Source organism: Ambystoma mexicanum, chromosome 6p (assembly GCF_040938575.1).
Source record: "Ambystoma mexicanum isolate Mex_15411 chromosome 6p, UKY_AmexF1_1, whole genome shotgun sequence".
In the NCBI taxonomy this organism is placed as follows: Eukaryota; Metazoa; Chordata; class Amphibia; order Caudata; family Ambystomatidae; genus Ambystoma; species Ambystoma mexicanum.
This window is the reverse complement of record NC_090935.1, coordinates 1,006,936,320-1,006,953,693: the sequence shown is the minus strand read 5'-3', so window position 1 is coordinate 1,006,953,693 and position 17,374 is coordinate 1,006,936,320. Positions and strand designations below refer to the sequence as shown.

The window sequence follows — 17,374 nt, the reverse complement described above, 5'->3', positions numbered from 1 at the left end:
ATCTTTTGATATCTCAATATCCAGCAACATTTTTCGGCAGAGGGCAATGTGCGTCGATCCGGTCCACTATTGCGCTGCGCCCATTGGCTTCAGTTTGGTTGTGTTTTTTCGTGTCATTCTTAAGTATAACTACCCGCATTAAAGCGGATTTGACCATACTAGACTCTGAAGGAGCATAAGCTGCAATAACATGGTAATTCTACTGGCAGGTAGGCTGGGAGGGGCAATGAGGAATACGTGGGAGGACCATCCAGCCGAAAGAGCATTACTCGGGGCAAGTAACTTGTTCTTCAAATGGATTGGGTCCTCCCACGTATTCCTCATCTTTTGATAGACTGCCAAAACAGTGTTTGGGAATAAGAATTTTGTAATCAATGAATCAATGGCTGTCATGAACGGAATGTAGGACTGCTTTCCCAAAGCTTCCATCCGGGCTTAAGGTGGAATCAAGGCAGTAATGCTTTGTAAAAGTGTGAATTGTAGACCAAGTGGCTGCCTCACCACTGTTTTATAGGAACACCTATTTGCAGAGCAGAAGAAGTGGCCATGCCCCTAGTGGAATGAGCTCTCAAGCCTTTTGGGGGAATCTTTCCCGACCAGCCTAAAGCATTCGATAATAGCTAAACCAATCCATATGGACAAGGTCTGTTTGGGTATAGCCTGTCCCAACCTATGACCAGTGTATCCTATAAACAGTTGGTCATCCAGATGAAACTTTGACATCCCTGCCATGTAAAAACTCAGCCCTTCGTGGGTCGAGTCTGTGCAGCCTGTCCTCTTCCTTGCAAGGATGAGATGGAGGGTAGAAAGTAGGTAATACCATCTTTTGTACCAAATGAAAATCTGATATGACCTTCGGTAGGAATGAAGGTCTGACCCCCCCCCCACACCCATCCCCTGCCCCAAAGACCATAAAAGGTGGTTTAGAAGATGGTGGCTGCAGCTCAATCACCCTCCGGGCTGATGTTAGAGCTACCAACAAGATGGTTTTGAATGATGGTCTTAACGGACATGAATTGAGCAATTCAAATGGTGCACACATAAGAAACTTTAGAACAAGATTAAGGTCCCAAACCGGAACCTGAAAAGGAGATGGCAGGAACACGAGTCCCTTAAGAAATCGTATCACCAATGGTATTTTAAAAATAGGATGCTTCTATAGATTAGCGCTTTAAGATGGAAAGCACTGCCAAAATAACCTTTAAATGGTCCCAACCTGGAGCCCTGGATTGGCCAAATGCAGCAGAAAAGATCACATCTCTGGTGTTTTGCATAGCAAAGGGTCCCCCTCGCCGGGGATTCAGGTATGCCGAATTTCTCTTTTCCCTCCCTCTCCCATCACCTCCCCCGCCCTCCCAACCCCACTTACCTTCTTCTGTCTTTCGGGTGCGAACGCGCTTGAAACACTTCTGTTCCTAGCGCGCCCGCTCCCGATGGCGACCATGGAAAAGGAAAACAGGTGCCGTTTTTCCTTTCCCGGCAGCCATTTTCTTGGTCTTTTTTTTGTCCCGTTTCGGGACAGAAACAAAAACTGCATTTAGTACCACAGTCACGCAGATCTTGCAGGCCGCGGTACCAATAGCAATATGCCCCCACCGCTCAGGGCATAGTGCTTAATTAATAAACATCCGATAAGTGCAATATGGTCGTGTAAGCCCTTAAAAATGCATATATTTGTTGGAGCATCTAACCACTGTACTATCAGAGTAAGTAGACTCCAGTTGAACGTTTGTGTGCCAAGAAAGTTAAAGGCACAGATTTAATGTTGTGTTGCAACTCTATTTCAATGGTTTGAAACCAAAGCTACAGGACATGTTTATGTATTTGTGAGTCCAGTACACTAGAGTGTAATGCAAGCGAGTTGATAATGCAAATACAGAGCAAAAAAAGGAATGAATAACATGGAAAAAGCTGAAAAGCACATCTTGGAATCTCTTGAACAGGGACACCAAACAAACAGTTCAATCAAACCCATTGACAGAGCAGTTTACATTTAGTCATATTTAGCCATTTTGGCATGTTCCAAACGTAAAGGTGCATTAACTGGGGAAAACATAATCGGTTTTTAAAATATGCATATTTTAAAAACCAATCAGAAATACAAGAGTGTGTTCTAACGGGACGACGACAAAAATGCACATGACATTTAAAAAATTGGCCAACACAAAAGCAAATTTACTCACCAAGACACCTTTAATCCAGCCAAACTTCACCGCGCCTTTGCCATCGGCAACATGATTTGTAACAGCTTCTCCTGTTGGTGTACCATCTTCTCCGTTTGCAAAGCCATCTTCAAATGGTTCCTTAAAGCCAAATATACACATTAATCAGCTGTGCACTGGCGGGCGTGGTCAATCTTAAACTCGACAGAGGTCCAGCATGACTTTTTCCCAATGTAGTCACACATTTGGGAAAATGCAGCAAATTAAGAAGACTCAGCGTGAATGCGATTAGCTGCTCACCATCAAACAATGGGGCATGTCAGAGCCCAATAAAAACATGCACTCGTTTACAAAGAATAAAACATTAAATGCTAAGAGATGCACGGCAGTTACAGCAGTTCGTGGACTGGCAGTTAAAATGGGGCAAGGGAACATTGGTGAGTAGTTGTGTTTCACCCTTCCTACAATGGTGGGGTGATGGGTGCTGGAAGGAGAGCGAATGCTTCCACGTCAAGTGTGAAGTGTATATGCACTGGTTGGGAAAAAGAACACAGATGTAGAAATGGGCAATTCGTGATTGCAGTTTGCTTAGGTCTGACTACAGAGTAAGGCAACTGTTTCAGCTGGTGCCCGCCAGGGAGCAATATACACTGGATCAGATTTGAACATGTTTGTAGCCTAGAAAGTATGGTTCTCGTAGCAAAATGCTCATATATATATAACAAACTGCTTCTTTACAGTTGTAATGCCAATTTGGCAACTCACCCTATGATAAAGTATAGGTTTTACAATTTTGAATCTTAGAAACAGTGGGTGCATTGTGCAGGGATTTAGAGTGAAGAGTTAGCGTGCAATAGTAGGTAGTATGCCTACCTATTCACTTTGCTACAACTGTATATACAGGCAACCCTACAGATAAGCAGCCTAAAAACCTCTTGCTCCCCAAAAGCAGACACGTGCTCCAAACAGAATAAGGATCAAAACTACTCCCAAAATAAAACGGCAACCTGTATGCACAGAGGATGCTGCCCCCTTCTTCCACCCGCACAGCTCGAAGAATGTGTGCGTATCAGTGATACTAGCAGAACAGCATCATCATGAGGATTTACCATTACTGCGAGATCCAAATAAATACTTAGTTTGGATAAACAACTAGAAGCAAAGTAGTATGGATTATAAAAGGATATTTCAAAGTTAAACTATAGGTTTATATGCCTGATAAATATCTCCATTAGGAATGGTATATATTTTACTGCACATAACATTACTTTTCGTGACTTGTACTCCCCATTTTTGTACAGAACGCAGCTACTGTTCAATCAAACCCATTGACACGGTTTGCCATTTTAATCTAAAATCAGGTTTGCGGGCGTGGCCCATTCACAGGTAAAATATACACCTCGTATGTCCTCGTTCTGCTTTTTTGCCTACAAGACGAAATACAAGTTATGTAAACAATGTGTACACGGAAAGAGTTTTTTTGCATACACAATCTTGCAATGGTTTGTAATTTCTGTAGTCCCCAGGTCTACAATAAGTGAGGGTACAGCTCTGCACTTCAGTCAAGTCCACTGGATACGAAGTTACTGTTTGGGCTGTACGTGGGTGCATCGCTCCTTACAGCTGCACGTATTTGTAATCTAATACAGCTAATTTTCAAGATCCAACACAAAGGTAAACCATAAAAGTAATATACTGACACCATGGGCCAGATTACAGAAACTTTGCACGGTGCAAGTGCAAAATTTGCATGGTATAGGCACTAGGGAAAATGTTTCCCTATTTTCAATAACACTAGGACATAAGAAAACAATTTCACCATGGCAAGTGTGGGTTGGCATGGTATAAGCACCAGGGCAAAAATTGCCCTTGGGCAAAAAAGATACATTTTCATTGCATTATTGCAACAGGGCAAAGATTGCCCCAGTGCTAATACGAAATGGCATTAGCACTAGGGCAAACTTTGTGTTTTTTTTTTTTAACCATGCATTCAAAATGTCTTTTTGCACAGGGGCAATTTTTGCCCTGGTGCTTATACCATACCAAACTGCACTTGTCATGGTGCAATAGTTTTCTAATATGACCCAGTGATTTAAAAAAATAGGGCAAACTTTGCCCAAGTGCTAATACCGTGCACTCTTTGCACTTGCAGTGCTGCAAAGTTTCTGTAACCTGGACCCATATTTGCAATTCCTGCTATATTTATATTTCCTTGTAACTGTCCAAAACATGAACCAGACTTCGATTTTGATCGGGCAACTTAAAGGAAGCAACTTCAAAAGTAAGATGACCCAAAGTAGGTGGTGTGCAAGCTCATCTTGCGGTCTGACTTTGAGTAGATGTGGTGGTCAGAGCCACCATTAAAATGGATCCTTAACCCACCCCTCCTCATGCTCCCCACCCCAACTCCCATCAATTCCGCTGTAACACAAGAATAGTCATCTGTGCCTCAGACAGTACAGAGTACAGAAAGGTCCTCGATAGGTGGACCAAGGGAATACAAGCTTCCATACATGTATTTTCCTATCTGGTTGTTTCCCTCCCCCCCATCCCAAAGATATATTGTAGGAGTTAATAGATTAATTGGGGAAACAAGCGCAAAGGAGAAGTATGTTACTTACCTGTAACACACATGCTTTGATTTATTCCCAGTCGTCAGGCTGCAAATCCTCAGTAACCTAATTACATTTTCTTTGTAAAATGTTTCCTTTAGTAGTCTATAGGTGACCTTTTGGGTGCATTTGGCCCCAACCAATGAGAAGTCTAGTATCACGCTCCATCCAGGCGGCCCTGTTCAGATTCAAACTCAGTGTAGTCTGTTGTTTCGACCCTCAAGATGGAAGGTAGGCGCATGTGAATCCATGAAAGATAAGCAAAACACTCGTTCTCCAGCATTGGATCTTTCATGGATTCGCATTGTTTGAATAGAATACATTGCAGTAGCAAACATTAACAGGAGGCGCAGGGGAGAAACTGAACTCAATAGAGGAGTAGAGCCACCGGAATTCCCACCTTACTGAAACAGGCGTAGCACTGCTCGCCCCACTCTTACTTCACTGTGGATCTGGCCTTCTAGGCAGTAGTGCTTCACAAAAGTTGTGCAGAGCTGACCAGGTAGCTGCCCAGCAGATGTCCAGCAGCAGGATGCCGGCCTACAAGCTACCATCGCTCTCAGTGAATGGGCTTGTACTGCTCCCTGCAGAGGCTTGTTCGTATCTGCATGAGCTTTTGTAATGGTAGTAGTTGTCCATATGGCGATGCCTGGTTTAGAAATGGCCCATACCTTATTGGTAGTGGGGGGGGGGGCCCAAATATCACCAGTAGCTGCGACGACCTCATGAAGGATTTAGTTTGGTCGATATAAAACTAGATGACCCTGCGAAGGTCTAATGTGTGCAGCGCTCTCTCTGTTGGTGTCGACGGGTTAGAGAAATATGCTGGCAGGATGTCTGAATGCATATGGAATGCAGTAGGCACCTCCGGGATAAAGTGCAGGTCAGTTCTTAAGAATCTGTCGGTGAAGCGCAGGTATGGTTCCTTCATAGATCCTGCTTGCAGGTCTGACATTCTCCCGAACAGTTCAACATCTAAGGGGAACGCAGTCTTCCAGGATACATGCCAGATGTGAGCCGTGCCGATAGGCTCAAAAAAGCGGTCTCATAAGGGCAGTCAATACAACGTAAAATGCATTCATTCAAACAGCCAAATAATTCCTTTATAATTTTTTTGTATGTACTACTGTAAGGGACAGATACTTTTGGGCACTAGTTCATTTAGCCTTAGTTAGGTAGGGAAATCCTTGTTAGGTTAGGGAAAGTTAAGCGTCCGTCTCACCCTTTATCAATTAACACCACCTGTGTCTCACATTTGACCCCCTCTCACAGGGTTGTTCAAGATGGGCCAGATGTCCATCCTTCTGTATGCTGTAACAGGCTAGCACCCTTGTGCGACAAGTTGAATGATGCAACTATGAAAATGTCATGTCATTGAGAGCCTGGGTGCATTGAATCCATGCAAAAGGGGATGGAAGAGGAATACCTTCTACTTGCTCTCTAGGCTGCACGCTGAACTATGGACACTTAAATGAGATGGGGGTTGGAATTGGGAAGTCCCTGGGAGCAAAGTCCTGGACTGTGCTTCCTGGAAGTTTGTAGCCAGAAAGGAACTTCATATGAATTGTTATACTGGTGTGAGAGGTAGGATTACTAGGAGAGGAATGTGGGCATTTCTGGAAATTAATCTGCATTATCCAGCCTAGTCTACCATTCTCAATCTGGGCTGCCGTTACATTGTCACTGGAAAGCATTGAGATGTTTGGTCTAGCAAAGTTGTTGTCCCATTCCCATCTAACATTTGTAGGGCTGCATCTGGCTGATGTACCCCAGATGACCAACTATTTATTTTAACATTTGTATAGCGCACTTAACCCTTGGACGTCTAGGTGCATCAGAGTGGGAGCAAAAACAGTTAGCAGGAAGAATGCTGCTAATGAGCAGTCTGAAAAGTGTTGGTCACAGACAGCCCCCCTTGCTCTCTGACAAAGGCAAGTCTTGCGTTTTTTGCAGAAGGCAGTGTAGGAAGGCTCTGATCTCAAAGGAGGTGGAAGGGCATTCCAGAGTAGCAGCAGAAATTGGGAAGCTTTAGCCTCCTGCTTTAGTCCACCTGAATTTAGGAATACTGAGGCTTGTGGCATAGGCTGAACAAGTTGGCCTGGTTGTGGCTGGTTTGGTCAATTGTAAAGGCAGCAGTGGGAGATGGCGAGGATCTTGAAATTGATCTGTTCTGGGACAGGGAGCCAGTGTAATGCTCTCCAGTCTGGTCACATTTGTTGAGCCCCAGCACGGCTTTCAAGGTGTTGTTCTGGATTGGTTCTGATTTAAGTTTCTCTCCAAAGTACCACCGAGGAGGGCGTTACAATAATCCAGTTTTGTCCAGATAACAGGCCTGGCAAGGTTCAGGTAGTTGTAGGTTGAGAGGCAGGGTTGTCGGGCGTTAATATGTTTGGTCACATAGGCACCAGAGCAGGCAGTGGCGTTGAAGTGCCGGGAAAGTGAAAGCGTTGCATCGGAGTGGAAGCCGAGTCTTCACGGATGATGAGACGTGGATGGTGCGATTGTCAATATTAAACAGCTGGCAGTTGGGCTGAGCTTGGTGAGGTGGGAGGGATTGCTGACAAAGAGTTTGGTCTTATTCGGTTAAGGGAAGGATTTAAGGAGCCTTCATTCTAGGGTTCTAAGTCATTTTTTCACTTTCTGTATGTCGCCTAACAAAAAGACTGATTGTTGGGCCAATTTTAGGCGGCCTATAAAAAGAGAAAAGACTACATTGCTTCACCCCCACCCTCTCTGGCGGGATTAGCTTGAAATGTGGGGGTGGGTAGTTTCAACCCCAGAAGCTCCCTCCCCACCAAAGACTCCCCAAACACACAAAACACACACTTACCCATTCTCCCCAAACGGCGCTTCCGGGTCCTGGCAGCATGGTCATCCCCTGCATGCACTTGTGTGCGGCAGGGGCGTGACAGTTTGATTTAGAAAGACCGCTCTGTGTGGTCACAGAGCAGTCTTTCTAAATCAGGTTTTTTAAAAAATAAAAAACGACTCACTTAAGACGCAGTCTGTCCATATTACGTTCCAAGATAACCTTCACACTCGTTAGATTTAACTGTACAAGGCCTTATTTTTTTCAACAGCTAATTAGACCTTGAAAGCACAATTGGCCAGGCCAAGGAGCACATGAGAGGTATAAAACAAGTTACTGATCTGTACCCCTAGTTTTACAGTGTTCTCTGTAATAGATTCAACTGCTAGTCTATCAGTCTTGGAAATCTTAGTAAACATTTGCTAGGGGGGCGCTGTTGCGCTCGAAGCAAGATGGCCGCCTGATTCATCGCTCCGTCCCGTGCGGCAACCTCACGCTGAAAATCTCCTGATTGCCCCGGCACAACGCGAAGCTGGTCCCCGGCGCGGGTCATTAACCGGACGGGGAATCTACTGTGCGAGTTTCGATCTCCGGACCTTCTCCATTGCGGAGTTTTGGACCTCTACGTGCTGGGCGGGGCCGCCGGCCTGCTGATCCCCATAACCGGCTCCAGGGCCCTTCACTCGAGCCCCGCGGCGTGCGGCCTACTGTGTGGGGGAGGGGCGCCCCGCGCTCGGCGTGCGGCTCCCTCTCCGGACTCCTGAGCGTGCCGCTCCGCTGCCCCATCCAGGGCGGTGTGCTGTCTGCTATCCGACCTTCAGCGCCTTATACTGAGTCCCATCGACTACGCATAGGGCGGCCCCCCTTCAACCGTAACGCGGTTTTTCAGCCGAATCCTTCCCGCCGGCCACCTTGATCTCGCACGGGCCGATACACCCGTTGCTCGGCGCGACCTGGGCCTACCCCTGCATCGGCGACATGTCGACACGGACCGGCAAGAAGCAATCCTCCATCAACATGTTCGCTAAACCCCCGACCCCCCTTGCAGGGGAGACATCTACACAAGACGCCTCACTCACCCCGGTACCACCCGATTCCCAGAAAATGTTGGAGTTTATCCGCGAAGGGTTTACCACTATACACAGTAAGCTCGACGATATGAATGGCACGATATCCTCCATCAAGGCGCACATGGAGAGAACCGATGGTCGAGTGACCGAGATTGAGGAGCGGGTGAGCACTGCCGAGGACGGCCTGGGTTCTCTCCGCGCAGAGGTGTCTACGCTATCCACCCGAGTTGCCGAAGTGGAGAAGAAAAATGAAGACTTGGAGTCTCGCTCGAGACGCAACAACCTCCGCATTGTCGGGGTTCCGGAGGATGGTCTGCAAGGACCTATGGAGGACTATGTGGAGAGTATGCTGCTTCAACTCCTCGACTCCCCGAAACTCTCCCCGCAGTTTGCGATCGAGAGGGCCCATCGCTCTCTCGCGGCGAAACCAAAACCTGGAGCGCCTCCACGCCCGATAATTGCTAGGCTTTTAAACTTTCGAGATCGGGACACTCTCCTCAGGGCGGCGAGGGCCAAGGGAGATCTCCTCCTGGGTGGTGCCAGGATCCATCTTTATCCGGACTTTTCGATAGCAGTACAACGGGAGCGCAGGACTTTCCTTGCAGTGAAGAAGAGATTACGCGACCTCCAGGTGAAATACTCTATGCTGTATCCCGCTAAGTTACGTGTTGAACACGCCAGTCGTGTTTATTTTTTTACGTTGCCTGAGGAAGCCTCTAGGTTCATAGACGAACGCTTTCCTGGTTGAAACAATCTGCTAGCGAACACTATCACTGGCACACTATTGTTTTAGAACATTCGATCAGCGGATACCTCTCTATCCTACTTCGGCACTGCTTTGGCCCATCAGCACTTTGTCATTGTCCTATGGTATCCCGACGAGAACACTTGACTGCACCTAATTAAGCCAGTTGCTTTCTTGTTGTGTTTCTTTTGCCTATGTTGTCTGCTGCACATTGTTTTATGCTACGTAGTCGGCTTTCCCCGATAGATTGATTTACATTGTGTTTGCCATAACTGCCCCCGCCCTCACGGGACCTCCTTTAGAGGGATATGGACACTAAGAACGGGCATATACAGCTATCCGTTCACTGCCTCACGGTTCGGAGCATCACCGCCAGGCCACCTCACAGGCCCCCCAGGCGTTGATGCCGCTGTTTTTGTTTTTCCTGTTGGGGTATAGGGCGGTCATCCCTCCGTTTGGGGGAGGAATGTGGGAGGGGGAGGGGGGAATGGGGTTTTATGTTAAAAAAAGCTTGGTGTTCACAGGGAAGGTTGAGTACGAACTACTATGCCCCCAGTGGCAATACAGATTTGCGCGCACTGGGAGACGTCCATGGGGTGCATACTTTCATACACCCGTGTTTTTCGATGGCTACTGATGGAGGGATTGGTGAGGATCCTTTGACGTTCATGAGTTGGAATGTAAGGGGGTTGGGAAACCACAAAAAGATGAGGTTGTTACAACTTCAGGCCGAACGACACCGGGCTAAAGTTCTGTTTCTTCAGGAAACGCATGCACGCACAGAGTTTTGTGATAAGTTCGCAAGATCATGGGGCCCACAGAGGTACTTCACTACATACTCCACCCAGAGCCGCGGGGTCATGACCCTCATTCATAGGAGCCTTAGATTTATCCCCACTACTACCCTAATCGACCCCCAGGGCAGGTACGTTCTTCTCCATGGTGTTCTACAAAACAGAGAGATTGTATTGCTCAATATATATGGCCCTAACATTGATGATCCCGACTTTTATACTGATCTCATAAATCTCCTAGCAGGTTTCCCCCTGATCCCGATACTCTGGGGAGGTGACTTCAATACGATATTTGATGTCGATCTTGATAGATCCGGTTCCAGACCTCGTCAACTCTCTAGAGCAGCATACACCGCACTCTCCTCACTTCCTCGTCTATCCTTGTTTGATGCCTGGAGGTTCCTATACCCAGACTCCCGCTCCTATTCTTTTTACTCCTCGGTTCACGATTCCTTCTCCCGGATTGATAGATGGTTGTTATCTGGCGACCTACTTAAGACCGTGACTAATATGGCGATTCTTCCTAGGACCCTATCGGACCACTCCCCGGTGACTGTCACCCTGTGCTGGGGCCTCGATCGGGATCGGGCCAGGTACTGGAGGATGAAACCCCTCTCTCTCCTCGACCCGGTCTTTTGCTCGGAGATGGAGTCGGCAATTGAGGAGTTCTTCAGGATCAACACTGATTCAGTTTCCTCGCAAGCCATACTATGGGAGGCCTTCAAGGTCTATATCAGAGGCATCGCCCTCTCCAAGGAGAACGGTATCCTTAAGACTATCCGGAGGGAAATCGCTGGGAGTGAGGCCACACTATCTAGGTTGGAAACCCAGTACACCTCGGACCCGAATCCGGAAATCCTTGCGTTAATTGGCACGGAGCTGGACACCTTTCGCTCGCTCGCTGACCGCGAGCTGAAGTTCCTGGACAGCCCCGGTCAGGCAAGAAGATACGGAGAGGGTGAGCGCCCCAGCCGGCTCTTGGCTAGACTGCTTCGCCGAGAATTCGGCCCCACATCCATTCCCGGGATTGAGAGACCGGATGGGTCGCTGGCCACTTCCTCTGGAGAGGTCAATGCTGAATTCCTCTCCTTTTATCAATCCCTGTACGCTCACTCCGACGTTGCCACTACGGCCGAAATTGATGCTTACCTTGACAAACTTCCCCTCTCGGCCCTCTCTCCCGCCACTATTGGAGCCCTCGAGAGCTCGCTCACCCCTCAGGAGTTCTCGGAGGCCATGGACTCCCTGGCTTCAGGCAAATCCCCAGGCTCGGATGGTATACCCATCGAGTTCTATAAACGCTTTAAATCGCTCCTGCTCCCCCATCTGACGGCACTCTGGGAGGAGTCTGTGGAAATGGGTCGGTTTCCCCCCTCACTCCGTGAAGCTACTATCACAGTTCTGCTCAAACCTAACAAACCCTCTACCCAATGCGGCTCTTACCGCCCGCTTTCATTGATTAACTGTGATGTCAAGATATATGCTAAGGCACTCGCTCTGCGGCTTATCTCCCTTATGCCACACATCATCCACCCAGACCAGTCGGGTTTTATCCCGAACCGTTCCACCTCCTTGAACTTGAGACGTCTATTTAGCATTATAAGTAGAGTAAGCCCTGATGTACATGCGGTGACCGCGGCCCTAGATATGCAAAAGGCCTTTGACTCGGTCTCATGGAACTACTTGTGGCGGGTACTTGACAGGTGCAAATTCGGCCCCACATTTGTGTCTTGGATAAAACTACTCTACTCCGATCCAGTGGCCAGAGTCCGCACCGAGGGCCGCTGTTCCCCTCTTTTCCACGTTGCCAGGGGCACTAGACAGGGTTGTCCCCTTTCGCCCTTAATCTTTGCTTTAGCGATGGAGCCGTTCGCCGACATGCTGCGCCAGAACCATTCCCACAGGGGCCTGCGCACAGCCGGCTCCTCGGATATAGTCTCTCTGTATGCTGATGACGCCCTCCTTTATATCCGTTCCCCTGAGATTAACCTGGCCCCTATACTGGAGGATGTTGCCCTATTCGGTCGTATCTCTGGTCTCACGGTAAACTGCTCCAAATCAACCCTTTTCCCGCTCACTCCTAGCACTCTTCCGCCTCCTGATACCATGGGATTCGCATGGGCCCAATCTAAGTTCACTTACTTGGGCGTGGTGGTGTCCAGGCATGCCGAACGGGTCCTACAGGAAAACTACCAGTCATACCTAGTGAACCTTGCAGTTAAAATACAGGGCTGGGATAAACTTCCGATCTCATTGGCGGGTAGGATAGGAGTTCTGAAGATGGTGGTACTTCCACAGCTACTGTATAAGTTTGCCAACATCCCCCAGTGGCCGGGAACAGATTACTTCCAGATGTTGTCTCGCACCCTGAACTCATTCCTTTGGCATTCTGGTGCAGTCCGCCTAAAACTTGAGACGCTTTCTGCTCCGATGGAAACTGGTGGATTTGGTGCACCGGACTTCTTTAGGTATTGGTTGGCTGCACAACTCCAACACACTGCGCATTGGTTCGCTATCCCAGACTCCCCTCCTCATGTTAGGCTGGAGAGACTGTCAGTCAGCGACCGCGACATTCGATCTCTTGTGATCTCACCCATCCCAATGGTACCGGGCTCCATGGACCCTGCGACGTGCACATCGCTGGCCTTGTCCAAACTATGGCGGATACTAGGTGTTACTCACCCCTTTCATGGCAATCTCCCGATCTGGAACTTTTACCCTGAGGTCCCACGGGTTCCTCCTTCCGTGGTTCGTTGCTGGGCCGACGCCGGGTATGAACTACTCCGTGACCTCTTTGATCAAGGCATTTTTATTGAGTGGCCTGACCTCCCGGCTTCTCTCAGACAGAGACCTTCTATTTGGCTTCAATATTCTTCACTCCGTAGGGTACTCAAACACAAGTACACATGCTTCCCGGCGTTACCTCCTGACGAACCTGCAGTTGCTGAATTAACCTCTCCCGTCCCCCTGAGGGGCAAAATCTCGAGATTATACTCTCTCCTCCAAACTAGGTCGCCCCCCACATTCTCTAAACTCCGGCACTATTGGGAGATCGACCTTGGACTCGAGATGACTGACGAACGCTGGGCCCACATGTGCTCACGCACCCGGGATGTCTCTTTCAACTCCCGGTTTAAATTAATCCAATTCAAGGTACTTCATAGATACCACTACACTCCGGCCAGACTGCATCGCATTTCAAACGACTCCCCCCCTGGGTGCCCCAGATGCGCATGCGAGAATGCAGACTATCTTCACATGCTGTGGTCTTGCCCCCGGCTTGCCCAATTCTGGACCTCGGTGTGCTCTACCATGTCCTCTATCCTTGATTCCCACATCCCCTTGTCCCCAATGACATGTTTGTTCCATGACTTCCCCGACCTCCACCGTGACTCCAGAAAACTTGCTGGACTGTGCATGCTACTTGCTGTGCGCACAATTCTGCTTTGTTGGCTTCGGCCTTACACCCCCACCCACGCACAATGGCTTAGGGCAGTGACATGGGCCTCTGATACGGAGGAGGTCTGGGCGGCACAGCAGCCCACTCATTCCAGGCCTAGGGATATATGGCTGCAGTTTCGTTTATTTATGTCCTCCATTGAATCTGACTCGGATCCGGGGTCTTCTCCTACCTCTGCTTGACCCACCCCCCATACTGTTTTCAAGATTCCCCGTTGAATTATCTCCCTCATGTATGGGTGGTCCGACCTCCCATGGGCCCTCACGTGCGTATGCACCCAACTCCTTTCTTTTTGGCCGTTTTTTTTTTTTTTTTTTTTTTTTTTTTTTTCTTCTTCTGATGCTTTGCTTGTATAAATTATGCGTATTCATATTGTTTGATTACTGTTTACCCTGTATGGTTTATGTTGACTCACCTGTACTTGTGTCACCGAGCTGAATAAATAAAAGTTAAAAAAAAAAAAAGTAAACATTTGCTAGCAGTTAAAACAAAAAGAAATATATTGCAAAGTCTATCACCACATTGTGGGCGACACTACCCTTAGGTAATGAGGTGGACAGGCCCTGGTGCTTCCCCAGAGGGCCATCAGATTCTAGAAGCAAAAACGTGCCATATGTATGTATAGGTTCCTGAATGGGGAGGAAAGCGGGGGTGCATGTGAAACTAGGGAAGATACCAACACTGGATAACTATATTTAGAGGAAACCATTGGTTTCCTCTCATGCACTGAATAGCCTGAAAATAATTACTGTACACATTTTCAGAAGATGAATCAAAAGGAGCAGTGGGACCCTGAGACACAGCTTATTTGAAAGAAGTTCTGAATCACTGCTCATCAAACCCTCACTTCTATTCCAATGGGCGTCTGATCTAATAGAACTAAATCAGCATTTTAGGACAGATGTTGAATAGGACTCAAACCAAGACGAGAGGGCAAGGACTTCGATACAAGTTAAATAGAGCAGGCACCAAGACACAATGTTGAAGAAGACTATGGTGGGTAAATACTGGGTTTGACAGGGCAACACCATATGGTTAATTTATCCCAAAAAATTGTGCGGTTGACCCTGTCTAAGTCCATCGCCAGGTCGACAAAGGCTAAGGATAATTTTGCAAGCGGGCTTGCTTTTAGAATAAAGTAATAATCAGTTTAGGGAGGTGCCCAAATGCTTGCAGAAACAGTATTGATTTTTATCCAGACCATTTTTCCGAGATCTCCATTACAAGAGCTGCAACCATTTTGCTCGAAACAGACAGCGATTGGCCGGATTCTGCCATTCACGCTGCTTATGAATGGGAACAATTTACGATTGTTTCCGTGAACGAGGTGGAATGAGTTATAAGGTTTCTAAATGTATTCAAGATGAAAGCCCAGAGATCTAGATTACCCTTAAGAACATTAGAAAGGCCATCTGTAAGCAGGGCTCTAGAATGATTAGCTTTGTTAATCAAGAATGAAATCCTCTTTTGCAAAATCAAGCTGCCACACAACCATATGAATTTCAAGGGACAAACTGTATGCAATTGGCCGATTGTAGCTCTTTTGGCAGTGCAGTGTTCGAAATTGAGGGGAGCTGGGATCTATTTGGGTTCTACTACTTGCCTAGAAGAGCCTGGTTGGTTTGATAATTGGTACCCCAGAGCTACTTTTGGCTCCTCAAGCCAACTGATGCTGAACAAACCTACCTAAGTGAATTTAACGGTTCCATGTGATAATGTCCCTGCAAAAATGTTGACATGCAAGAATGGCAACATCTTTTTTGCAGAGACGTCATTAGGAACATGCGGGGGGACACCCCTGCAACCCCCGCTCCCATTTACCCCATATATTGTCCCCATATATGTCACCTATGCGGTTTCTATATTTGATGTATATATGACAACACTATTCCTCTTGCGAGGGTGAGAGGAATTAGTGTGTTATTATGCAAGGTCACATAGCTTGTAGAATGGCAATTTCACTAAATGCAATGACATTGAACAAGCGTACTCAAGTGTATCTTGTGCAGGTATGTCTCTAGTCGGGTGGGATAATGCTCGCCTCAATGCATATAATAGAATTAAGACTTTCTTGTAAGTTATTATGGAACATCTTTATTCTATGTTAAGGCCGGAGGCTCACATTATGCTCGGTTAAAGCTTACTTACCACAATGGATGCAGGCTGCTCTACCAGTTTCAGGTAGAATTGCTTGAAGATTGATTCGCCTGCCCAATCTGCCATCCTGAGAATGTTCTCTAAACCGACTCCAGCCTGACAGGCTTTGGAAGCCATGGCCCCTCACAGAGTGGGCACCGAAGTGATTAGCATCTACTCCTGCTTGCGATGGGGTCCAACGCACCCAGCGTGCTAATGTTGGAGCAGAAACCGCTTTGTATGGTTTGTGTAAAGCTATCAATAGCTGTCCGTTAGGAGAGGTCCTAAGAGGCGTGGTTACCTCTTCATAGACCTTTAAGCACTGGACCAAGCAAAGCTTGGGCTGCTCTCTAAAGGCAGGGTAAGAAATCATCCTGGAATTGCATTTGGTCCTTCTGTATATGTGGAACACTATGCCATCAGGAGAAAAGGTCCTGCCTGCTATGTCGAGAGCTCTAACATCTGAGACCCTCCTAGAGGAGACAAAGCAAAGCAGTGTAGTAAGTTTGCCGGAAAGCGCAGTACGGGATAACTCCTCCTTAGGAGGCCATGAAAGAAAAAGGTTGAGTACTTTATTTACGTCCCAAAAGGTTGTCATAGCGGGACAGAGACAGTACCGTAAGTCGAATACCCTTGATTAGTGTGCAAACAAGTTGATGCTCTCCTGCTGGGACCCCTTGGACGAGGTTGTGACCGGCAGAAATTGCCGAGCGGTAAGCATTGACCATCCTGTAGGCGAGATCTCTCAACTAATGAGGCTAGGAAATTTAGAATTTCTTCTATAGATGCTGAAACCGGATGAAGCCCCCGGTCCTGGCACCAAGTCGTCCAGGTGCTCCACGAGTACCTCTTGAGGGTAGCAGGGGCCCAGCTCTCTTCGATGAGACTGATGGCCTTGAGTGACATCCCTGGAACTCTCCATCTTGTCCTGAAATCCTTCAGGCTGCTAGGATCAGTGACCCACTGAGAAAGGGGTGACGTTGTCTGAACAGATCCAATAGGAGATCTGGAAACTGGGGTAGAAGGATTGGAAAATCCAAAGAAAGTTCCAGAAGAACTGGATACCAGGTCTGAGAGGTCCAGACCGGGGCTGTGAGGACCAGCTCTGTTCGCTCCCGATGGGCCTTCGCCAGGGTCCTCACCATCATGCTAAGGGAGGAGGGAATAAAGGATCCCTTCCTTCCAGCGCTGCAGAAATGCATCTGTTGCGGTCGCTGCCGGATCCGGTCTCCAGCTGTAAAACTCTGGGCGGTGAGTGTTGAGGCAGGAGGCAAAGAGATCCTTGGACATGGGGCCCCATACTCTGTGGCAGAAAGAGGTCTCGGTTGAGCCTCCAGTCGCTGTAATCGGTGGAGTAGCGGGAGTGCCAGTCCGCCAGCACGTTCCTGGGACCTGCGAGATGCGCTGCGATGGAGATACGGTGCTCCAGGTAGAAATGCCAAAAGTGTTCGACTAGCTCCGCTAGAGGTCTTCATTTGGTGACACCCAGATGATTGATGTATCTTACTGCAGAATTGTTGTCCATTTTCAGGAAATTACAACAACTTGCTCTGTCTCTGGCAAATGAGCGCACTGCGAAAGAGCCC

At 47.8% G+C, this 17,374-nt stretch overlaps 1 protein-coding gene across 2 annotated transcripts in view; it reads right to left on the bottom strand.

Moving 5' to 3' along the window:
* SLC12A2 (solute carrier family 12 member 2) overlaps positions 1–17,374 on the bottom strand; it is a 908,845-nt gene that overhangs the window by 775,735 nt on the left and 115,736 nt on the right. For both annotated transcript variants that reach the window (XM_069625621.1, XM_069625620.1), the window contains exon 2: positions 2,184–2,303. In XM_069625621.1, coding sequence (XP_069481722.1) covers positions 2,184–2,303 — 120 coding nt within the window. The remainder of the gene's footprint in view (positions 1–2,183; positions 2,304–17,374) is intronic.